Source organism: Motacilla alba, chromosome 14 (assembly GCF_015832195.1).
Source record: "Motacilla alba alba isolate MOTALB_02 chromosome 14, Motacilla_alba_V1.0_pri, whole genome shotgun sequence".
Taxonomy (NCBI): Eukaryota; Metazoa; Chordata; class Aves; order Passeriformes; family Motacillidae; genus Motacilla; species Motacilla alba.
This window is the reverse complement of record NC_052029.1, coordinates 4,324,141-4,350,057: the sequence shown is the minus strand read 5'-3', so window position 1 is coordinate 4,350,057 and position 25,917 is coordinate 4,324,141. Positions and strand designations below refer to the sequence as shown.

Here is a 25,917-nt window from a genome sequence, read left to right as displayed (position 1 = left end):
AATTTAAAATAGGGTGGATTAATAAAAGACATTCTTCTGCACCTTGTACTTAAGGGCATTTACAGCCAATTTCAGCTAATTCAGACACCAGCTCTCTGACATGAACTCATCCTAAAATCAAGAGCTTTTAAGAATTCACACAGGAGCTAAGTCTTGGTACTCGACAGGCTTAAAAGAGAAAAGTGAATTTTCCTTTGTAAGAGGCACTCAGTGTGTCTGAAAAAATTAGAACTTTATATTATCAATCAAACCCTCTCTTATTTTATTCCCATCTCTGCTGCTGGTTCAATGTATGGCACTGAGGACGTGGCTCCCATTGCTTCATTCACCCATCTTTACCAGACAACTAGAGTCATTTACTGACTCCACAGGGTTAAGTCACTAAGATTTGTTTGTATATCTACAATTTAGCAAAGTTAATGCTGCACTGAAGCTGCTCCTGTTGAATTTCTGTGGAGGCTAAAAGCTCTTATAAATGTGTACTTTTACCTCTAATATTAAAATGGTCAAGCTCCTTTCTTATTTCTTTTACCTAATATTTTCACTATTAAAAAAAAATTTAAATCCAGATGAAGCAAAACCCAGGAATGACTGGATTACACCAGAGACATTCATTAAAGAAGTACTTTTAAAACTTGTGTGGGAGGCAGCCAACCTTAAATTTTTTAATCAGCTGTTTCAGGAGAGACTTGAGCAAGGGGTAAGAAGGAACAAAAGCAAATCCCGATTCTGCCTCTGTAAGCATTTTCACTGTGCTGGTTTTGAAACGCAGGAGCTGGTTAGTGCTGGTCCTTAAGCTATTCCTTCCTGTCAGATGCTGAACACGACATCAGAGTCAGCAGCTGTTAAAAAAGAGCAGCAACGGCAACAGAGGGACCAAGGGGTGATGTCCAGGTGCATTTCATCTAAAGGGTTTTGTACCACCTCCAGCCTAAACCAGATGTTGCTGAGACCCCCCACTGTTTCTCATTAACCTTGACAGCAGTTCTATGAGGACCCTAATTAATATTCAAAGCATCCACACCTAGGGCTAATTAGAGCTCATATTTAATTAAGAGGGTTGAACTTCTCCATTATTTTTACCAGCAACTCCAAACTTTTTAGATTTATCACAAAATGGCAAATTGCACTGGTAATTTCAGAACCTCCACAATGCTGAGACTCTGCTACCATTTCCATTAGACCTGTTCAGCTGAGGTCGGGCTCATTTATTAATAACTGAGACCTCATTAATAAGTAAACAATGAAGGGTCAGGGATTTGTCTCTTTTTTTTTTTAACTAACTTGTACATATTCAGAGATTTACAGCCTTGCCATTGAAGAAACCAATCCCACTGTGCTTACAGCAGAAAACTGACAGACAAGATTATGAGTGCAGGCTCTGCAGGTTCATTTAATTGTTGGAAGACAGGGGACATTAAAGAAATTAGACTTGCACATGCTACTGGAGGCCCTAAGTTTAAAATGATAGTGACAATAAATCTGAGCTGTTCATCCCTTAAAACAAGTGGCTACTGAAGCCTTTCCTAACCTTTAAAATTAGTGTGAATTTATTATTCATAATTAATTCAACAGACAAGGTATTACAATGTAGTATAAAAACATGTATGTTTAATCAAGTTCTTTACTATTTACTTGGCTAATAATAGCCAAAGCCAATTGTTCCCAATACTAATTTCTGTCAAGAACAATGAAGCGTCAGCTATCACACATTTGTGTCTACATGTGGTTGATGGAAACCCCAGACTACACAAGAGATACACTTGAATAGATTTTAAGGAACCAAAAATTCTTTAAATAGAATCACCTAAAATGTTCCTCTATTGTGCTCTTTAAAATGAATGAATAAAAGAAATAATAAATTCTAATGCATTAAGTTGAAAATATGAAATGGCCCTAAAAGCAAGAGGAAATATTGATCCTAAATTAGCCTATGAACTCAGGTATTAGAGTAATTTCAAAGCTGTGTATGACAGTACACAGGCATGGCTTAATCCCACCCAGGCAGGAGAGGCTAAAGAGAAGTTGTGCCTTCAGACTCAGTTCCAAGTATCTTTAAGATTAAATGACCCCTTAATGCTCACTTTGTGCATGGTTTTTTAAAAAAGTGGTTGTTGGCAACAGCAAGGAGAACAAAGGATGGCAGACAGTCAGGCTCTGCTAAATGTTTTGGCCCGAGTCTTAATGAAAACCACATTTCAACTGAAAAATATGCTTTACGTGGCAGTGTATAAAATCAAATTTATTGCTTTCTGGTTAAATGTTGAACTGTAAAGAACCAAAAAAAAAGGATTCCGATGATGTAGGTAAGTGAAGGTTTTCCTATTTCATCCATATTACCCCATTTGAAGAAAAGCTTAGAATTTAAACTGCTCCTACTATCTCAGATGACTTTTCAGCATCTCCTCCTCTGAAAAGATTTCATAATTAAGAAATGCATAAAAAGTGTCAAAACATAGTAAGACAAGCATGTTATGTTTGTACACAAAGGAGAGAGCACAGAAAACATCTCTTTTTCTTTAAAAGAAAAGGGTTTCTTTTCCTTAAAAACACATTTGCAGCATAAAAGCGTATTCAATGAAAACCTTTCTGCTTGCCTGCATTTTGAAGTCAAACTCACAGTTTATTTTTTGTTTTGCTCTATTTTCCGTTTGGTGCGTTTTGTTTCTTTGGCAAGAGATATTTCACATTTAGAGAAAGCCTCCTGTACTGTAGTTAAATGAGCCAAACTGCATCGTATCCTTAGGGCACAGAAACAAAGAGGAAAAATGCAACATTTCTCTGCAAACCTGCTGGCTCTAAGGGCTCAGTTACATCTATCAAAAACATCATCCCCCGCAGCTTGCCCTCCTTCAGATTTAAGCATCAAAATCTGGCTTACAAGTCTTGCATGCAGTGGTGCAGCTGCTTAAAAGAACTGCCCTGGCTTGACTAAAAACCAAGAGTTTCAAGTGGAAATAAAAGTGACAATACCTGCGGTACCATCGTGCTGCCTCTATTCTCCATAAACTTAGCAGCTGCTCTGCTCCCAGGCCATGCAGCATCTGCCCAAAAGGAGCATCAGTGCTGCCTGGGGGTGGGTGCAGGGGGCGCAGGGGTGAGGGAGGTCGGGGTGCCGAGGGAGAGGGAGCCCGTGCAGGGCTCGCTGACCTCCCTCTCGGCATCAGAGCGCTCCCAAAACCTGATCCAGATGGGGCTCCTGCAGCGGGGCCGCGCCCCATCAATCACAGCAGGCCACTCCTCTGGCTCCTGCTACTGCTCGTGGAGTGCACCACTGAGCAGATGATTACACAGAGGAGGAGGAAAAAACACAGCTTGACTACATTAATAGCTGTTTAAAAAACATTGCAAATGCTACTGGGGAAGTTGCCGGAAGCTGAAGGTTTTTGTTTTAAAATTAACACGGCTATATTCAGAGACCCAAAACACCCTGAACTTCCAGGGCTCTGGATTTGTGACAGCTACAATGTCCTGTTACACATGTGCATTTCCAGGGATTAATTCCTCCTCCGTGTGGCAGAGATAATACCAGTAAGGTTCCGATTTTAAAACTGCTGAACGCCACAAGCAAACCGTCGATATGGAACTAGCCTGGTTTAGATTAGAAGTATTTTATCCTTCCCTTCAAATGAAATATTGTTTCCTTTTTTGTTTCATTTCATGACATCCCTCTCGCTTAGCAGGGGAAATATTTCAGAAGTGCTACCAAGGTTTAGTTCTGTGAGGCACTTTAAGCAACCTAATGCTTTACTGTTAAAGGAACTTTCCTAGATGCTCCAGAGATAGCTTCAAAATGATTGCACTCCTATCTAAAGAAATAAAGAAAAGAAAAATAATTTTTTAAAAAATAAACCAAACAAAAATACCCCAAACAACTAAAGAGATTCAGACAGCCCCAAAGAATACACATTTATTGCCACTCTGCTGCAGACTGCCTACAGACATCAGGGTTCAGAAGCAGGGCAGACACGTAACACTGGAATTATTCTAACAAACCTTCCAATTCAAAGGGGTGGGCAGAGCAACAAACAGTCATCAATTCATCATTAAACTTATATTCCAACTGAAATATATTGGAATTCTTTATAGTGGCAGTGTAATTCTTCCAGGTTTGTTGCTGGCACTCCGCAATTAATGATGATAAAAGCAGCCACTTCAGATTTTTCAGAAGGAATCAGACATCCAACCACACCAAACTGATAATCACAACTGACTGACTCTGTGAGCTTTCTCTCTTGTAGCTTAATTATCTGGCCAGGCCACTTGACTCGCATCATTTGCTTCCACAATCACACAAAATGAATGCTCCTGCCACCTCTCTTTTTTGGAAGGTTCGGGGCACAGCCAAATTCAGCTTTCAAAAGTAAGAATGATAATGTAGAGTAACTTTTTTCAGAGAGCATGGGGGAAAAGAACAATAAGTAAGCAAAAGAGAATTTCTTTGCTACCTTAGCAGGAAAGTACCATTTTGTTTCTCCCATTGCAGAGAAACATTTACTTTTGGTCTTTTTTACACATAAAATACTGTATTCCAATAAAAGTCTGTGCTCTTGCTACTACTGCGTGTGTGTTTGATAATGACATGTTCACTCTGTGTCAGTGCCTGAGGTATGGAAAAGAATTTCAGCAACTGAAACCTCCCAACAGCCTGCAAAGGACATTTACTCACTTTTCACTGAAAGCAGCAAACCACTTGCCAAAACTTAGCCTGAATTCATATAATGCTATGGACACACCACTGCACATGGAGAAAGCCTTCCCTCCAACACCTTCACTCCTTCCAGCTGCTGAAACATTCAACTGCCTTTATGATGCTGTCATTTATTACCAGAGCTTTCCTTATCCTACATGGCAAATCTTTATTCTGCTATTTCCAATGGCCCAAGTGGACATGACCCTACCACACTGATTTATTTTGCTTCTGAACAATTAACAATTACCAACTACCACCTGAATCTTTCTTTTTAAAATTTCTGCCTCTCCCTCACTTGCTCCAACTCTGACTCTTAAGGTCTTCCCAACTGCAGCTCAACTTTGTATTCCACCAAACAATATTTCCCTTGGAAACATTTTTACATCACATTTGAAAAACAGCTCTCCAAAATGGCCTTAAGAGCCATACAGCAAGACACTCTGAAGAAATTTGGTATAACTACAATGAGAATTGATTCTTACAACTTCCTAACAAAAGTGTAAAGTATAAAAGGATCTCATCATTGCCCACAAGTCAGTAGAGGAAAGTCCACCTCATTTGTGTTACACCTTTACTAGAGCATACTGAGGATGATGCAGCATCCTTGTACCCAAATAGAAGGAAAAGAGGGAAAAAGAAAGGGTTGGATTATTAATATAAAAGGTGCATGAAAAGCCATCTGGAATACAGGATTTTAAAGGGGGTAGCAGTCAACCTTTAAAAACTGAACTCAGCTATGATTTCCAGCCCTTGGGCATCAAGACCAGCTGCAAAACTGTTGAACCGATCTTCACAAAAGACAAATGCGAAGGGTCAGAATGCAAATTCCCACAGGAGAGCAAACAGGGAGCAGTTACGGGGCTCTGCAGAAGCTACAGGAGTGGGCTGACAAGAACGTGGCCAAGTCCTGCTCTTGGGACAGGATAATCCCTCACACTGGCCCAGGCCCTGACTGCCTGGCCCGAGAGCAGCTCTGCAGCAAAGGATGAGTCCCGGAGAGCAAAGCTGGGTGCAAAGCAGTGCTCTGCCTCCCAGGCAGCAAATGTGAACTGCTCTGCAGGCTGCATTAGCAAAGGGTGGTCAGCGAGGTGAGGAAAGGGATCGTTCCTCCCTGCACAGCACTTGGGAGAGCATCTGGAACACCAGTCTGGAGTGCCTCAGGACAGGAGATGTGTTTGGGAGTGCAGTGGTGGGTTGCCAGGGCAGCTGCAGGGCTGGAGCACATGACAGAGGCAGAGGCAGCTGGTTCAGCATTGCCTGCAGAAGGGAGGGCTCAGACAACTTAATTGCATCTTCTTCCACTTAACCAAAGGTTACAGGGACAGAACCCGCAGGTACAGAGTGACAGAACAAGGAGCAACAGCTAAAAATTGCCAAAAGGGAAATTCTGGTTAGCTCCAAAGAATAAGATAATGAATACAAGGGAAGTGAAGAACAGGAAAATGCTGCTCAGAGAGGTTATGGCATCCTGGAGACTTTCAAACGTGAACTCTAAAAGCCCCTGAGCAACCTAATCTGTGTGGTTACCCCTAATTTAAAAGGGATATTGGGATTAGATGGCTTCTGAAGTTCCCTTTCAGTCTGAATCATTCTGTGATTCTATGTGGTTTCAACAGTAGCAGAATAGCTTCAAAATGGATTTTATACTTTTATCCTATTTGATGTCTTTCTTCATAAAGGATTTGCTAAGAAGGAAGAGACTAGTTACAACTTCTAGTCTATTTCCGTCCTTAAGAAACAATGTCTCAGTTCTTTGAGATGTATTTGCAATGTTTCATTAGAAAAATGTGTTTGCATTTGTTTAATCCACAGCCAGAGCAGTATGGAAGTGGCGATTCTTACAGTACGGGCAAGAGAGTTTCACAAATGATTTAATTTAATGCTGTGCACTATAACACATTTTCATTTTCTGCCAAACATTACCCTTCTCAGCATATGTAGAGGAACACTGCCTTACATCTCCATAGAAAGGAGTACTTTTCTTTACCTTCTGCATGACCTCTAAAACAGTAACTACAGCCATATAAGTTTTCTAATTTAATCTGCATTTTCTCTTCTGAAATAAAATTGAAAAAAATAAATTTTTTCTTCTGAAATAAATAAAATTTATTTCCAATATTAATTTATCGAAAACCACTGCCATTGTTTAAAGCTGAATTGTAACAATTTTCTTATTTTTCTAATAAAGTGATTTAATTTTATTTCTTTTTTCTTTACTGCAACACCGAAGATACTATGGGACATACTAACCCAGGTGACAAACCATGCCTACGCAGCAAGACTGTGTCTGGTATGGACACAACTCTGCATTGTGCTTTGCAACCCATTCTTCTGGATTCCACTGAGACAGCTCCTGCCTTGTAACCCCCACACAGGCAGAGATATTTCCAGAATTTGAGTCAAAATACTTCTCTAAATGACACCTTACTGGTAAGGGACTGCACTCTGCAAAGGTTTGGAGTCTGCAGAGAAAACTGAACACATTCAAATCCAAAACCAGCTGCAGGTACAAGGTTTTCAATAGATCATTTCTAGAAATCTCTAAGTTCTTATAACACAGCTAAAATTATGCATTCAATATTTGTTTTAAGTAGAATTCAACATCTCAATTCCAGTTTACGCCAAAAAAACCTGACTAAATTTTTCAGGAGATTGGGACTGGAGGCAGCTGGTTCTTAAAAGTGCCTAAATGGATCAATTGAATCTCGTTGATAATAATAGTTGTCACCAAGTTATTCCCAATTTAGAGATGCCACCTCATCTGGAGTTTCAGTTGGATTTGCAATGGACACAGCATAGAATAGAGCCAAGTATTTACCCAATCTGTCAGCCAGAGAGGGTGGTGAACCTACAGCCATGCTGAAAAAACATTCTCGAGAGCCATTTGTGCCAGAAAGGGATCAGAGTTTCACTCTACCTAATGAGTGGTTAGATGGTGATAGATAAACTAAATACCGGGCAGGATGGGTGGCCAGGATGGGTGGCGAGTGCCACAAGGATTATACCCAGAACAAGAACACAGGACTGGAGACCTCTGCAGACCTTTATGAGTTTCACAAAGGCAGCGGTGAAGTGCTGCACCAGAGTGAGCAGAGCCACCTCGCAAAGCCTAAGGGCAGCAGCACTCAGAGGAGTTGGAACTGCCTGTGGAGACAGTTGGACCTGTCACCTCTCTGAACCCAACACTTTAAGTGACCTCTTTTAACCAGGGGCACGATCTTTCACTGCTGAGCTCTGCTGCAGCCTCAGGAAAGAAAGGGGACATTTCTCTTCAAAATCCCTCACAGTGAATCATGTCCTAGGGCAGTGCCACAACAGCCACGTTCATCCACGGTGTGTGATGCAGGTCCGAGCCTCAGTACCACAAATGGGAGATCGTTACTTGAATCCCCTGAAATAAAACATGGAACACAGCTAGTGAGGGAAATGAGAACGTAATGCCATAAGCTGCCTTAAGCAGCAAAGCTGGCAGATCATCCCTGCTCAGCTCTTTGGATATGGGGCAGTTTTGAAAGCCAGAATGAGCCGGGTTAAACGACAACAATTCCTGCAAAACTGTGCCAAACGATCAAATGCAAGCTGGTTTGTTTTGCTTTACTTTGCTTCAACCAGGTAAATTTAAGAGTTTCATTTATGTGGTAAGCTCCATAAAGAAAATGACATGACTGACTTTGGGAATTTGGAGGAAGACCAGGAAAGTCAGCAGCAGAGTTACAAAACTGGGCTTCAGAAAAAGACTTCAGCGTATGCAGGGAAATGTTTAGAATCCCTAAGGTTTACCCAGGAGAGGAAACAGTCCAAGGAAGCTGCCTGATTGAGATGTTGATTAAAGAGAACTTCAGCGTGCAGGAACAAACCATTCATTAGGAAAGAAGATACTTAGCAGGCTTACATGGCTATGAAGAAGGTTAATGAAGACAGACACAAAATGTGAGCTTAGAAGTGATGGAGTCAAGGCTTGGCAACAACCAAGAGCCACAGAACTATTGCCCAGGTACTTGAGGACAAAAATGGGAAGTCTTGTTAGTCTAGCCTAGCTAGAAGTAAGACATTTTTAATTCAAAGATGTTAAGGGTGACAAGAAAGGTTATTTCCAAAAATTTTTAAAAATCTAGAAATTAACTATTTAACATTGCTTTCAGAGAATGTCTGTTTCCACTCTCTGTTTAAGATTTCCACCATTTTGTTATTTACATTGGAACATGGATGACCTGAGCTGCAATGACCAGCTACCACAGCAGTGCCATCTTGTTTAATGCCAGTTAAAGCAGCACTCATTTTTTTGGCACTGAAATGAAATGATGGAACATGATCACTGATGTTATTTACTCCTAAGATTAAAATGACAATCAAAATATCATTGGGCACAAGGAACAGACAGCTTGGCTTCCTGCCTCAGCCACACTTTGCTATGCTTGTTTATCACTGAGATCATTTGCATACTTCAGTGGATGTTTATGTTAAGATGCTGTTGTAGCATTACTAAGGAACTGTTTATCCAACAGTGTTTGTCATCAGCAACCTAAGCCACAGTGCTGGAGGAAGGTAAAGACCTTCTCAACGAGGAGACAAAAAAGGCATTAAGATGTGTTTATGCAAAGCAAAATATAGTTCTAAGCAGTGCTGAATGTCACAAGTGCCTAAAACAAACAAAAATCTATTAATAGTGTGTTACAAGGAATCTCCAATTATGAAGAAAATGAAGGAAATGCTTTAATGGCTCCTATAGCAAAGGAAAGACTTTCACCAACTATACTGACTGGTCAGTTCCATGTTAAACCTTTAAAAAGCTCCTGTTACTATGACAGGAATAGCCAATTTGTCCCTGTACCTTCATTTCCACAGTCCCCTAGAATAGTGACTAAAACTGGTCTCAAATCTCTATGGCCTCTCCCTGCATATCTCCTTTGGAGATTTATTTTATTGCTGGACCTTCTTCACAAGACTGAACATACTCATATGACAGTAAATCTTGCTGCAAAGCTGGTCTCTGCCTGTGCTACAGGTCCTTACCCCTGGGAGGCTAAAAAAAAAAAATTTGTTTGGAACAATACATTATTTTTAAATAGCATATATTGTTGGACTGGGTGAAAATCACCTTTCCTAGTTTACAGTTTTATTTTGTAAGGAAGGGGTGGTAGAAGGAGAGGTATTTCCAAAACTGTAACAGCACTGAGAAAAGCTCTGGCATGTCAAGCAGAAGCATATGGCTAATCTACAGCAAGCACATCCAACAGCGTTTGTGTTTGCACAGTGCAGGGGCCTGGACAGCAGCCACAGCATCCACGCTCCAGAATTAGTGAAAATACACACACCACTTCTGGGATAGAAAAGTTATAGCCTGGAAACTGTTTCTAATCAATGTGAACTGGCTGGCTTTTATAGTAGAACATTAGATTAAGTAAGATAGCAAAAATATTGAAGCAGTTCTGCATTTGCTGAGTGTGCACCCAGTGAGATGGAGAACACTGCAAATGCTTTTGCATTTTAGCTGCAGAAGAAATTCTGATTAGACGCTGCTACACAGGAATTGATAGTGAGTAGGTATTCAATCAGAAAAGTGGTTTTCTTTTAAATATTACAATCACATGGTACAGTACATCACTTGTGTCAAGTTAAATTTAATCATATCAGTGTACTTAAAGGAAAAAAGTTGAATACCTGCTCATATGCCCATGCCAAGAGGGATTATATGAGACTTTATGAAGCCTTTTCCTTTTATTTAATATTCTGATAGCTGTATAGAACAATTTTGCTATGTATTATACCCTCAAACTGATCTATTACACTGTCATTTTAATGCACAGCAAATATGCCTGAACTCATGGTGACAGCATCGTGTGTCCTGCCAATTACTGACATTCTCCTGTGTAACAGCAAAGGCATTTTCCTTGGAACAGCAATTAGTTCTAATTTTAAGTGTTGCTAATTTTCCTGAGAGTAAAGCAATATCATCATCTGCTTTTAAATGTGTTAAGAACACATTTTAAAAGAAACAATAACCTATGTGCTCACTAATGCTTGCTGATTGTCATCAGATTTAGAATCAGGGATGTGAAGGGCTGTGTTCTGGAAAAGGTGTCTGAGCAATGCAATACTGGATAGGTTTTTACTGAAATGCACTTTTTCTACATATGTTTAATGGCTTATCTGAACAGCAACCAAAAATCATCACTATATAATCCATCAGAAATAAACCAGTTTTCAGCTGCCAGAGACTAAATACGACAAAAACTTTGAAACACGAATTGAATTCTGGGAAAGCAATCAAAACTGTTAAGTGACACATATGTCAGACATGCACTTAGGCAGACTCAGTCCACCTCAAAATACATGAAGACTGGATGGATGAAATTCAGGATCCAAAACAGGGATCTAAAAGGCACAACACACTCTACAAATTCACTGGGTCTATTTTGCCAAGAATTTTAGTGAATTCTCCTCTGTTCTCATTCAGATTCTGATTCGCTTTTCCCAATGTTTTAAGCCTCTCTTTGCCCCCCTCCCTCTTCATGGTGTCCTTCTTTACTACTTCCCCCTTCTAGACCTGCCCACACCAATCTGATTCTCCCCTTTAGTATTTACTGCAGCAACTGGGAGTAGAGTAGCTACAAAATGTTATCAATTGACATGGGAACGCTGTAATTCTGCCTGAGTTACTGAACGAAAGCAAGGCGTGACCTCCACGTGTATCTTAACTTTGATGCAAAATACCTCATGTAATTGGGAGCTATTCTGAACAGATTCAGGTTACAGGACTGGTATAGTTAAAGTACTTTTTCATCTGCTCTCACTTATTCCAGATACCATTGCAGCCAATTGATCCAGGATTTGGAGGGTAAAAAATATATTTTGGAACTTGACATAGCCGTGGAAATATCCATTTGTTGGTCCTGATGAAAGGGTAAGTATATTAACTTATACTTACATAGTATATTTATATATACATGTATGTATTGTGTAAATCAACACAAAGGGCTCACTTCTCCTTGGTTGACTTCATGTATTAACAAAAAGGTTCCATGTTTAAAATGGACTCCTAAATTCTACACCTATTAATATCTCCCCTGCCAACAGTTCTAAAGAATAGTAGGGGGAAAAAAAATAAAACCAGCTAGTTTCAGTTAATAAAAGGTCAAAATGTAAATTTAAGTCCTCCAGTAAAGAGGTCTGCAGTGACTAACAGCATCAATTAAGAAAAGCAATGCACACTAAATTAAATTTTAATGTCACACACACATATATGTGTTCATAGTATCAAACTAAGAACCAAATTCAATGGAGACTTATGAAGCATAATAAATTGATCTGAACATGTTGTTTGTTAATAAGGATTATGAAATAAAATTTTCACATTATTGTTTTAACTTCATTTTAGTAACACAGATTGAACACCAGTTAAACAACCAGAATTCAAGGCCTCTCACACGCTTCAGAAGCAAACAAATTATGATATAAAATATTTCCAATTAAACAGAGAATATGACATCAATTCAAACAATTCAAGCAGTGCACATTGCAAATGCCTTTATTGCTCTATGCAGAAAAGTGTGAGCAAGGGTGAAGCTACCCTGGTCTTAATCCCATTTCTCCCTTTCTTGTTTTTTGACAATTTAAACTATTTTTGTTTCCATTTCTTACAAATAAATCCCAGAAATTTAAGAGCACAGTTTGCTGCTAGAATTTTCTTGTTAACATCTTACATCCTGTCAATCTGAAAGAGCAACATCATTTCACCTTTGCAGTTAAAATACCAGTTAAAAATAAATAAACAAATTAGCAAGCTGCTACACACCCTGAGCCACAGAGCCCACCTGAATGGGGGTTCCCATTGCCTTAGGTGAAAAGAGTTTTAATAGAATTACACAAAACAAAAAGGCAAATGATTTCAAACTAAAAGCAGAGCACTCAAGAGTCAGTGCGGAAGCCCAGAGGAAGCAAGCTTTCCCTTCAGCAATGCAAATTTCTGATGCCAGCAAACTCCACAACAACAGTGTAACTTGCAGGTCTGCAAGTTTTTAAAAATAATCTCTGGTTGTTGGGTTTTTTTGGGGTTTGTTTTGTTTTGTTTTGTTTTTGGTTTTGTTTTTATTTTGTTTGTTTGGTTGTGGGGTTTTTTTAAGAATAATTTCAGGCAAGTTTTATTGATGGGGTTTTGAAATACAAATTACTTCAGTATTAAACAGGAATAATTAATCCACCCTAAGAAAACCCTCTACAACTGTATCTGCCAGGTATGCACCATTAGCCAGCTCTGCGCTAACTTCAACCTCAAAAGAAAACCCCATGGAATTTAGATAAAAACTAGCTTTTATATATGCTTTCAGGAGAAAAAAGAAAGCATATCTGCCATGAATACAGAAATCATCAGAAATGGGTGACGATACTTAGAAGTATGTGTATTACCATTTTGCATTTCCAGTCTGCTCAATCCAGCTAACATGGTCAACTCAATTCAGAACAGATCTCTGAAAACTACTAGTAGAAGAGATACCAACATTAATAAATAATTATCTAGAACTAATCTCTTTTTTGTGTATGAAACTTCTACTTCCCAGAAAACTTTATTATGCAGGGTCATCTCTGACAACCAAACTCCTCCCTAAGGAAATTAGAATTTTCTCAGAGACCATGGAAGAAGAATTTTAGATGTTTTAGAAAGCAACCAGACCTAGCAGACACAGAGAGTTGGGTTTCAAATAAAGAAATCCTTTCCCTTGAACAAGCTCACCAGGATTAGAAATTCAGTAAAATCCAAACGTTTACATTCAAATAGAACCCCAAATTTTTGCACCTGCTGTAAATGGCAAAGCCCTGAAGCTATTTGGCAGCAACAGGGAGATTTGCACAGGCTGTACAAGGTGCATTTCACTTTTAGGAGATAAGTATGGCCCATGAAGACACTCGGCTGAAGGTACTTTTCGTTTCACATATCAATGGTTTTGCTTTGCAGAAATTGTTCCATGTTTTCAACTCCAAGGCCCAGATCTGAGCAAGAACAGTGCAGCAGAAGCACAGTTATGATGCAGCAAGACTAATCTATTTCCTGAGATACTGCTAGATCAGATCTTGGAATGTGTTCTGAACATATCCCAATAATGAATATACTGCACTTTGCAGTCAGATGATCATCAAGGAAAAACAATGCCCAACATGTCTCACTCTGCAAGATCAGAGGAAATTTGGAAGCTCTTTACATGTATCTGCACAATCAGCTGGTTTGGCTTTTTGGACCCTAAAAATGGTTCAGTGTATGCAACCAAGTTCTTCTGGTACCATAATATATTTATTCTGTCTCAACCAAGAGACTGTGAGTATCCAGCTGGAACTTCTTGAATTGACAGTCATTCCTGCAATGATCTGTGTGGGCACTCCCTCCATTCAACAGCAAATTCATGGAAAACAAGGTAAGGACAATATGCAAGAAGATCCCTTGACTGATAATAAGGAAAATATGCAGTAGCTACTCTATTTGCAAGAACCATTCATTTTAACAATTTATGCTCAAATGTGAGCAGGGATACCTGGATTTGAAAAAAAGTCTGCACTCAGATGAACTCAGAAAAAGAAATACCCTTGCTAGCTTAAAAACATGCATTCACTCACACAAGAAGAAAGGCTGCAAAAGGAATAAATACTTGGCCTGAGAGATTAGCAGTCACTGGAAAACAAAAATCTGCCTAAAGTGTCAACAGAAGCGGTAGTAACCCTTTTGGTTATAAAAGTGTACATCTAAGGCTGCTATTTTTCATAGATTTAAAGTATTCCTTCCCTTCTGTTTGGGTTCAGTGCTACTTTGATGTAAAAACAAACGGGTGACAGATGATCCCACTCACTAAAGAGACAGGAGAGAAAGTGGCAGCTGGACCAGCCCCACCGCTGAAGTGGCAGCAAGACAGCATTTTAAAGCTTTGCATGTCTGTGCCACACCCATTTTTATCAAAGCACTAAGGACAAAGGCTGTGAAAACTCTCCAGACAAACTGTTCCACTGCAAAACTGCTCTCATGGGGAAAGCTTTTCTTCATAACCACTCACTGCAGCTTTGCAGTATGTGTTGTCTCTTTTCCTCCCACCATACACGTCTGGGAAGAGACTTGCTCATTCTTGATACCCTCTTGGTGAGCACTTAAAGGCAGCTCTTGGGTCACGCTGGAGCCTTCCCTTCTCCTGGCTGAACAAATACAGCTCCCTCAGCCTCTTACCATATTCTCCAGAACATCCTGGGCGCCCTGTGCTGAACCTTCCTGCTGGTATAGGAGAGCCACAAACTGGGCCAAATATCTTGGATGCAATTTAACAAGTGCCAGGTAAAGGGAGAAAATCGCTTCTGTCAATTTACTCGTTACTCTCCTGCTAATCCAGCCCATTGGATTGGCCTCCTCTGCTGCCAAGCAAATACACTCATCCAGTGGAAACTCACGGTTGGAAATGCTCACAGGTGCATGACATGGAGATCTGCTCAGATGTGAGCACATCCCAGCTGCTCCAGGAACACCAGTGTTATAGAGATATATTAAAATATTGGCTTATTGCAAATATTAAAATGGATGCTATGTGTGTAATGTTAAAGTAACTTTGCTATAAAAATTTAGCCTTAATTTCTGTTGTCAATTAAGCTTAGACATAGTAGTGAAATAGCTGATACAGATATGCTTGTGTTAAAATGCCTGCTTGGTTGGGATAATATCCAAGGAACATATGATGAGAACCCTTGCTACTGCTATGACTATCAACATTCACCACTGGTAGAAAATATGGACCTTTGTCCTATTGTCTTTGTCTCCTATTGTACTTTATTAAACTTTCTAATCTTTTTGCAGGAGAGTGAACCGTGTTTTTCACACCAGGTCTGAGGGCAGAGTGCTGATGGCTTTGTCTTCGTGGACAAGCAGACTGACAGCATAAGGAGCTTGGATAGTCCTGCTACAACCTTCTGATTGCAAACAAGAAACAGTTCTGCATTACACACGTTTCAAACTCGAGTTAGAATGTCAGAAACTAAGAGTTCTAGCAATAAGGATGAAAAAATGTCCATCTGAGAAAATCCTGATCAATTTATTTCATTTCTATGAATCATAAAAAAAGGCTCTACAGCCATTCCTCATAGCAGCCACTATCTGACACGATCATTTCAACACAACAACTGAGATAAACAGAAGAGGAGAATGGGTAGGATAGTGGGTGTAGGAGATGTATTTTCAAGGTAAAAAGAGATAAAGGTATTACAAACACCAGCATTTACATGGGGAGTCGCATCACCCGCCATAAACCCGTGATTTAATCGGTTGCTTAAGAGCTAGGAGAGCTCTCCAGCCTAGCCCTAGCCCATTTAGCACATTAGCTTGTCCTAATGGGGAGCTCTGATCCAGAAACGCTCAGCACCCCTGCCTGCGGGTATTGCCGCACAATGCAAATGAAGTTGTAAAGAGAAATCAACTCATCAATCACAATCACAAGGGGACACTGGGCAATGCGAAAGGATTAGTGTTCAGGTCTTTGCTAGCACCGCTCTGCTTTAATTAAATACCACCTCGAGTGCTTCATTACCAGCAGAAATCTCAGCGTTGAAGGCTGGCATGCTGCAATCAAAGTGCTGGAGCTAATTAGAAATGAGAAAGAGAAACACCTTCATTAAAAAGTGTGGGATTCCCCTACCAGAAATGACCTGCACCTCGGAATAAAAACTTGTCTTTCTGTGGATTTAGAATAATATGTTAAATAGCTTTTATTAAGGTGAAATCTTTAACTTTGAACCACACGCCTGCTATTGTCTTTCTTACGTAAAGACAGATTTAGCTGCATCCACCAAACCATTGTCAGAATTTAAAAGATTGTGGGCTTATGGTTAGCTGATAAGAGCCTTAATTCCTCTTCTTCTAACATTTGATACACTAATTTAAATTTTTTCAGACTTGGCACACTCAAGGGCTTTTTGCCTTACTTCCCTGGATATACATAAGCTAGTCATTACTATTTATGAAGGCGATGAAAGGAAACATTAAACAGTCAAAGAAATATAAATCTTAGATTCTAACACAGAGAGTGCAACAGCAGGATTAAAAACAAAACAAAATGAAACAAAAACCTGAAGCAAATACAAAGACATTTGCAATTCAAAGCAATACAATATAGCGGAAAAGCAGTTTTCTCTTCCACTTGACTGCCAAGTGACCTGACTCAGGATTTTATGGCTTTTCCCAGGAACAAGCTGAGAATATCTGTAGCATCCAAAACTTAGCAGAGAAATCACGTTATCGTGAGCAAAACCAAGGATGAGACAGAACTTAACTGATTTGAGTGATGAACTAAATGTTTTCCTAATTTTTGGTGATGATAATATAGAAATAGAAAATTGCTTTTGGCCAGGACCTTGTTAGAGAAATTTACCTTTAAGGAAAAGACCTAAATAGGCCTCTACATGGCTTACATCCCACTCAGCTAATTAGGGGGAGGTTTTCTTGCTCAGTTTTGTGTACCACACTTATTTTTAATGTCTGAGTTAGGTGATTTCCAAATGCAAATAACACCTCAAATATTGTCAATCAAAAAATCCTATGCTTTTTAAATAACCCATACATTGTTGTTTGAATAATGTCCAGAAAGATCAACTTAAACTTAGCCTGAATATAATTTTTCAACTATCAGCCAAATGCTAAACACTAATGAAAATACTCTTACTTGTAAAGGAAACAGATGGCTTTAAATAGTTACTTATTTCAACATATGGAAACCAATCACTGAACTATGAAGAATCAAACAGCGAACTCTATCATTATTAATTTTGACTAATAAGAAAAAATATAAGAAACATATGACACATAAAATAATCCAGCTTCTAAACTAAAGTCTGCTTTAGTTTAAATTGCAACAGAACAAGGAAGGTTTTAAAAATATTTGTTAGAGCTATAATATCAGATTCTGGTTTAGGTTGTTTAAAAAAACAACTGAACAAAATAGAAAAAAAAGACAATTTTTGTAGAAAGTAATGATTTGTGATGACATTTTTACATTCATCTATCACCAAATAGCCCCTAGGATTATAAATTCCCTTGTACAGAGTTCTCCCACCATGAACAGGTATTGAGGAGCTCCTGGAGCTCACTCTGAACCAAACAGGACACAAAAATCACTTACAAAGAGAAAAAATCAATTGGCAAGAAACTTCATGAGAAGGCAGCAAAGGAACCCCAGCACAGGGAGCAGTGAAGGTGTGGAGGAGCTGCACGGGCAGCCCTGGACTGGCCAACAGAGCAGAGCTCCCTTTTCTAATCTGGAAAGCAAATGAAAGCTGTGTTACACTGCAAATCCAGCCACAGCCAGCACACCAGCCCTGCTGCTCCTGAGAAAGGCGCCCTCACCAGCAATGGAATGATGGCTGATGCTTCGGAAAAGTATAAAGAGCAAATGAATCTTACCCTGGTCTTATCATTGCAGTTTTCTTCAGTCAAGGATGGAGAGGTTTGCCAGCTAAATCTGTGTCAGTTTTTTGACTGAAATAGAATATAGTTTAAGTGAATTAAACTAGTTTATTCTGCCATCTCAGGCAGCTGGCAACTTTTCTAAAGCTGCAGCAAAACTTCGCCATTTTTGCTTCATTTTTTCTTTTTCTTTTATCAGCTTATATAACAATATCTTTTAAAGGTACCCCTACATTATCCTCAGCTGGTGGGCAGAATTGGGCTGTCTATAGAATAGTTTTGAGGAGTCTATTTCTTAAAAAGAAAGAGAAGCTGCTTAGGCGTTCCATGATTTCTGTGCAGAACATTCCCTATGTGGGAGTGCCTCATCTGCATAGCGGCATGTGGGTAGGATTTGGACAAGCACACTGAAGGATGTGACAATCAAAGACAGATATGTGGGAAATCTCTTTTAAATGTAAAAAGACCTCACCCAGCTTTCACTAATTTAAGTAAACATAATTTCCAAGGGAGGAATGAATGCATAAACTATCATGAGGTAAAAATGGGCTTCGAGCATTGCAATTTTTGTTGTGCGCTAAAATACACCCGAGAAAAATTTCTTATTCTGTCCTAGGTCTAACACAGCAAAAAATCAGTGAGAAATGGAATTTTGATCAATGTTAAAAATTTGCATGTGATTTTTCCAGCTAATGACATGCAGAACAAGTTATAGCTGATTTCTGCACTGACATTCTGTCAATGTAATAATAGATCCCTCTTTTGACGTAACTTGACTGCCATTAGCATTCTAAATATAGTGAACTGTTTTGTTAATATCTCCTCAGAAAAGTGAAGTAAAAATGTAAAGCAGAAGGCAACCTGGGCCGGTTTCTTGCGCACAGAACATGTCTCTAATGCACTGCTCTCCAGAAATGTCTACATCCAGCTCCTTACCAGCCTGGTAGAGCAAATTTCCAGTTTGAACCAAACTGAGATTACTAGCCTGCAAAAAATTCCTCTGCAGAGGCCAACATGAAAGCTTGGTTTTTTCAAACAAGAGATATTTTGAAGCAGTCCGTGGAGCTGCCCTCTTCCCTGAAAACTGAGCTGAGCAGCCTGACTCATGCTCTTGGCTGGGAAATGAGACATAGTCCCCACTCCTGAAAAAGTGGTCAAGACTGTTCCCAGGCCTGTCTTGGCATGATGCAATCACCCAGCAGCTGCACTGATTGCAGGGAGGCTCTTGCATTTCACGGGTTCCCAGCCTGCTCCACTCTCCTGTGGTGTATTTGCTGAGGAGGGGTTGGGCAGGGACAGGGAGCAGGACTGGGACTGTGCCAGCCCTGCCACTGCACCCTGGGCACAGCAGTGCCAGCAGAGCTGCACCAGCTCCTGCCACCTCTGCTGCTCCACGTCCCCTGCATCCTGCACACGTTGGGACAGCACAAACCACCTGGGCTTTGGCTCCTCTGGGAAACAAACACTGAATCAGCACCCTCGGGTCTCTTAATCCTAAATTTAGCAAACCATTCCTGCTACTAAAGCAACTAACATTGACTCCCTGTCAATTTTTTAATTAACAGTGAGGGTTTGTGTATTTCTTGTCGTTTCTTGGTGGTGCTGTCCTAACTCTGACAATGAAGACTTGCACAACTCCGAAATAATTTCACTAAAATGAACATGTTAGCATAACTTGGGAAGCTCCTTTCCTGCAAACATGAACCTCAGCTTTCAAACAATCCTAGACAATATCTATTGTAAAATGTCTTTATTTTGTAGCTCAGGCAGAGGTTAGGCCATCCTAAAATACTGAAATGTTTCTGTCTCCTCATTATTATGTGCCAAAGTAATGTTTGTAGGTAACTGCATTCACAAAAAGTGGCAATAAAGTAAACAATAACCTAAACGAGTGTGCCCTGTGTTACTAAACAGCTCTTTACATTTTCATACATGTTTGGTATGTCATTATTACATAAAAGATGCACCACTTCCGTTCAGTGTTAAATAAACAAATGTAAGCCAATTGTTATTTTAACCTACCACATTCTAAAAACAACATATAATGGAAAAAATGGAATGAAACGTTAAAAACAACTGGCAATCTGGACTATCTAAAGTGATCAATCTATTCTATTCTTATTATTACTATCTCACCAAAAATTCACAGCCAGGTGAAACAAACAAACCCACCTCAAACTCAAAACAACCTTCCTAGAAAGACTAAAAAAGCTCTCCAAGCTGTGGTCAGATGACATTTTCCAAATTAACCTGAAGGTGCTGAAGACCTCTTGCGTGTTTTTTCTCTCTGCTGAGCTATGCCAGCACCACTTCAAGCCCAGTATAACCCTGCCACCTTTTAAGTGCCAAGACAACTCATAAGATTTGAAGCAAAATAAATGAATAAATAAATAAATAAATAATGCATCAAACTTCCCTATGAGCAGCTTAGACTCAGTCTTTGCCTTGGTGCAGATGAGCACTCACACCTCTCCCTGTGCCAGCCCTGCTGTAAACACAGACTGCTGCACTTCAGCCAGCCTAGATGTTTGCAGAGTGAGCTTCTGCTGCCTGTTCTGATCATTTCATTTTATGACGTTCCGTGGTCATTAACATTCAGGTTTTGCAGAGAAGCTGTTTAATTGTTCGGTCAATTAATGGATTTCAATTTACTGTTACGTCAGTGGCATTAGGAATTCCTACTGCCTAGTCCATACAACAGAAAATGAAAAATAAAAAAGATGCTCACTTCATAACCATGAGAGATGTACAACTGCAGCATCAAGTGATTCACACCAATGACATAGAAAAGACATGGGGGAAAATAAAAAAGGGCACCTCTGTGGAGTTTAGATATAAAATAGGTTTGGGCAAAATAAAACCTGAGTCTGGAAGAGGCACCACATGTATCTGCTACAGCTGCTCAAAAAGGCAGATGTCAGAATTTTGTAGCAGATTAAACAACATGACTGTGGTGTGTTGTTAAAAATCAAACCCACCTGCCTTTCTGTGCAGAAGCAACATGAAAGGCTCCATCTCAAAGGCAGTCCCTGCACACCAACCCTGACCTGGTGCAGCACTTTGGCTGCCAAACTGCCTTTGTGTACCTGCAGCAGGACAGAGGGGTGTCAGGAAAGAGAGCTGCACTAGTTTGAACAGAAAGGGCTCACCTATTTCCTTATTACAAATTCTTGACTGGTAATTTGGTCTCTTGAAATTTTGCCTTTAAAACACCTGCTGTAAGAACATCCACCCCAATAATGACTCAGTTGACATTTCTTACACATGCGCCCATAAGAGCATAACAAATGTTGTGAGGAACAGTAATGAGGTAAAGCCTGTGGCTCCCAGTTCAAATACTACTGGGATTATCTGGCACAATCTACATTGTACAATACAGAAAGAAACAATGCCTCAGAAAGCAAATAAAGAGGGAGTCATTGCCACAAAGTAATCTACAGCTAAATGCAAATTAACTGAAGATTAAAAAAAAAACCAAAAAAAACAACATTACAAATGACACAGATGATTCTAAACATGTAACATGACTGAGAGAAAAATCAGTTTTCACAAACTGGTTCACATAGCTCCAGATAAAATGGGAATTGTGAAGATGCTGAACAGGGGCTCCACGAGAGCTTCTCTTTCTGGGAAAGGGAGGAATGTAGCACTTGATTAGAGGGTCCCAAGTGAGATTCTCACTTCTGCTATGAAAGGGATGCAAGGGCAAGAACCACAGATAACCAGAAAACCCCAGGGCCTCCACATAACCGAACCCCCAAATCTAAATTTGGTATCTGTGAAAAAAATGCCAAAACCAAACAATAAAACCACACACTATTTCTCAAAGAAGCAACAAACTACATAGGGAGATACTGTGACACACCACGGCTTGTCTTAGTCAACACAGTTACTTTAAATTTAAATAACTCCCAAACTTTAAATTTAAATAAACTTTAAATAAACTTTAAATTTAAATAACTTCTTTTTTCTTTTTTTTATTATTATTATTTATTTTTTTTTAAAGTCTCACATCAGATCCCTTCTAGTCCCTTTTGGGACTACAAAAAGCACAAAGGAAATTTAGAAAGGTTATTCATTTTTGGTCTCTCTTTCAGGTATGCACATGCTCCTGAGAAATAATGACTGCCAGAAACAGGAATAATCGAGGAAACCTCAACTTCTACTTGCATTTTCTTAAAAAAAATATAACTGCATCAATCACAACACAACAACACTAATTTAAACTCATTTCTTACTGAACTGTTGTTTGCAGTGCCTGCATTTCATAAGCAAGCACTAACGACCTACAATACTTTGTCTACATTTTCTAAATCCCTCTTTTTCTAATGTTGTGATTTTAAGACGGTCTGCTTAAACCGACCAGAGTAAATTATTTTAGTCCTGTGAACCCACTCAAAAAATCACAATCAAAGAATCAATCTAAGGTGTTTTTTTTTTTTTAAATGACAAGTACTAAGACTTTATGTGTTTCCAGCACTACAAGCTTTCACTAGTATTGAGTCAGTCTGAGAGAACCCCTTTTGTGTGACAGATTATGGCTGTCTGCCACACAGATTTAAATGTGTACAGAAAGATCTTCAGCTGGCCTGCATTCTCAAAAATGCTCCTTGCAATTCAGCTCAATATTTTGATAGTGCCAGAATATAGGTTTGATATTTTTAATGTAAGACAATTAAACTATTTTGTTAACAGCCCAAACCCAAACAGCAGGTAAGTGACAGTACACAAAGGCAAAAGAGAATAAAAACCCAGCAACAAATAAATTCACAGTGTTTCATCACTTTTTTCCAGAAATCTCTTGTGGTCTGGTCCATTTAGCACCTGCTAAACCTAAACTCCTCTTAAAAACTGTCAACAACTGAGGTATAGATTCATTTTCAATTCTGATCCCTTTCTGGTGTAAATACCATTTGGAAAAGAAAGTCATCCTTCTGGTCCTGCCCTAATTCACATGCACAAAAAATGGTATGGATTGGTCTCAGGCAGAAACCAAAAGAATTAAAACAAGCCCCTGCGAACTTGCCTTGCATGTAACTGCTGCCATCTTAATAAGGTGAGAGCAGCTTTGAAATCCCAGGCAGCTTCAGAAGCTGCAGCCCAGTCCCTGCCATATGGAGACAGCCTGGAATCTGTCAAGTTCACTTAGTGAATTTTATCTTTGGGGAATCAGTCAGGCAAGCTAGATCAGAATAAACAGGCTGCTGTTGAGATCTGGAGGCTAATGCTGGTACAGACTGGACTACTGAACCAAAAAAAAAATCAGTTTTAAATAAACATGTGGTACCTAGAAAAATTAACAATAATTAAAGCTGTATAGGCACAAAAACAACTATGTGGGATTTTTACTGGGCTCTGAAAGATGCTTTTCTCGTTTTGCCTACAGGATATAGACAGACTTTCCATTTCTTTCCATTATTCCTAATATAGGAAGGTAAAACAACATCATATAATGCTTTATATCAGCTTTAAGTATCAATAATTGAAAATATCCTATTTAAACATTGTGGCTAATTAGACACCTTTCTTTAGAAGTGCTGAAGGCAACATAACACCGTGAGCAATGGCATGTTCACACAATCTCCATGCAAGCCCAAGCTGCTGCTTCATGCTTCAATAGGAGATGAAAATCTGGGGTCTCCAAACCTATCAAATTCTGTTCTGATGGATGGGGATAAGATAGACTTTTTTGTGCTCTGGGTAAAAGCCAGAATGTTAAATGTAATCTTCTGCACATGCTTTTACTGATATTCAGCATAAAAATAAGCCTTATCCATTTTTATTAGTTGGTCTGAGCCAGAACCAATTCTTTTGATGTCACCTAGCTTATAAAATGCACCACTATAGGCAAGGGAGGTTTTAAAATGCTTCATAGACTTTATCCATTATATTAATGGGTTTCAGATTGCAATCTGTGGAGCACTTTCTGGTGCTGATCCACAGGCAGCTGGCCAGTCACCTGGAGCTGGCTCCTCTCCTTGTTTGCCCCCCTGTTTATTCCCTATAAAGACAGAGCTGAAAAGGGGCAAACAAAAAGGTGTAATGCCACTTTTAATGCTATTTTTCTAGATAAACACTTTTAATGCTATTTTTCTAGATAAACACTTGCAGTCCTTGCCACGTGACCATCCTGAGAGGCAAGGACTGGGCAGGTAGGAAAGGCAACACAGCTTGCTGCCACTGTGGAGTGTACCAGACAGGAGAGGGGTGAGAAGAACAAGAGAAACAATCATTTTGCTATGGGATTAATGTGGTTAAACTTTAAACTGAATTGTTAACACAGTTCATTTTTCAGCATTCCCCTGTTTTTCAGGCAACAAGCTGAGTTTTCCCACATCCCCCAGCAAGATGAACTTGCCCTGACTTGGTATTTTTCAGAATTATTTTTTGTTTAAGAATGTACTGAGAAAAACTCTTTAGAAATGGTATCTTGCACAAGGAAAAAAACCCACTTCTTTGAATACTTTAAGTGCCACTTAGGATTCATCCAGGGAATTCAAGTTATCTCTTCCAATAAAATAAACAAAGAAAGCTACACTGACCTGGGTCACCAGGGTAGGAAAGGCTTCTGGGAACCTAATGAGTAAATCATAATTAACAAGACATCTGTATTTACCAAATTATTAATTTTAAAAGTGGTTTTATGCTAATAGCCTTTCATTTAAATAGTTTCTTATTTTCAGATATGCATTTTCTGTGTATTTTAGCTGTCTTTCCCTGGCCCTATCACTTCACCTTGATGAAGAAACACAGACATCACATGAGATTTTGGAAGTTGTGCAGTGACACCAGTCAACAGTGAACAGATTCAACAGCTGAAATCACTTAAGCTATCAGTAATAGCTGCTATTAGATCACAGAAAATATTGGTGAGTGTAGGCCTGAGCAGGTTACAGACAGCACATGGCAGGAGAGAGGTGCATTCAGAGCAGCACTGGAACAGGCATTTACTGGTCCCAGTTCCACAAAAGGAGCCTGGGGAACAGCCAGACCCCTGCTGCACTGGCACCTGGGAACAGCCAGATCCCTGTTGCACTGGAACCTTTCACACCTGGGAACAGCCAGATCCCTGTTGCACTGGAACCTTTCACACCTGGGAACAGCCAGACCCCTGCTGCACTGGCACTGGCACCTGGGAACAGCCAGATCCCTGCCCCACAGGTTCTTCCACACCTAGAAAAGCCAGATCCCTGCCCCACAGGTTCTTCCACACCTAGAAACAGCCAGATCCCTGCCCCACAGGTTCTTCCACACCTAGAAAAGCCAGATCCCTGCCCCACAGGTTCTTCCACACCTAGAAAAGCCAGATCCCTGCCCCACAGGTTCTTCCACACCCAGAAACAGCCAGATCCCTGCCCCACAGGTTTTTCTTTAGGGAATCTTCATAGAAAATGATATACACTGGTCATAAAAGCACTATAAAAGGTAAACTTTTACTAGTTACCAGCAACAGCCTTTAAAAAATTATTGAAAATAAAATATGTGTAAAAGCTATGCTTTTAGCTTTCACTTCAGAGAATCCTACAAAAAATAGGAGAAGCATCAGCAGCATTTCATCCCAACAAGTGTGTTTTGTTGAGAATTTTTTTTTTTCTCACATGGAGGAGGAAGAAGCCACAAGCAGAGGTTGCAGGATCTCCCATGATCATCTCACGGCAAGTTTTATGAAACGCCTCAAAGCCCCATGAGCAGGCATAAAAGCAAAAGAAGTACTAAGACAGATCCACATTAAAGAGAACAATTTTCTCAGAGCCTCATCATACATGATTTATCACACCAAACACAGATCTCACACGGGTTCTTG

At 39.6% G+C, this 25,917-nt stretch overlaps 1 protein-coding gene across 43 annotated transcripts in view; it reads right to left on the bottom strand.

The window, feature by feature from the left end:
• RBFOX1 (RNA binding fox-1 homolog 1) overlaps positions 1 to 25,917 on the bottom strand; it is a 1,167,310-nt gene that overhangs the window by 127,225 nt on the left and 1,014,168 nt on the right. The window contains exon 1 of one of the 43 annotated variants that reach the window (XM_038151498.1): positions 2,974 to 3,236. The exons of the other annotated variants lie outside the window; for them this stretch is intronic. Within the exon in view, the coding sequence (XP_038007426.1) occupies positions 2,974 to 3,006 (33 nt within the window). The 5' untranslated portion in view covers positions 3,007 to 3,236. Of the gene's footprint in view, positions 1 to 2,973; positions 3,237 to 25,917 lie in introns of those variants that run through there. 43 annotated transcript variants of the gene reach the window in all.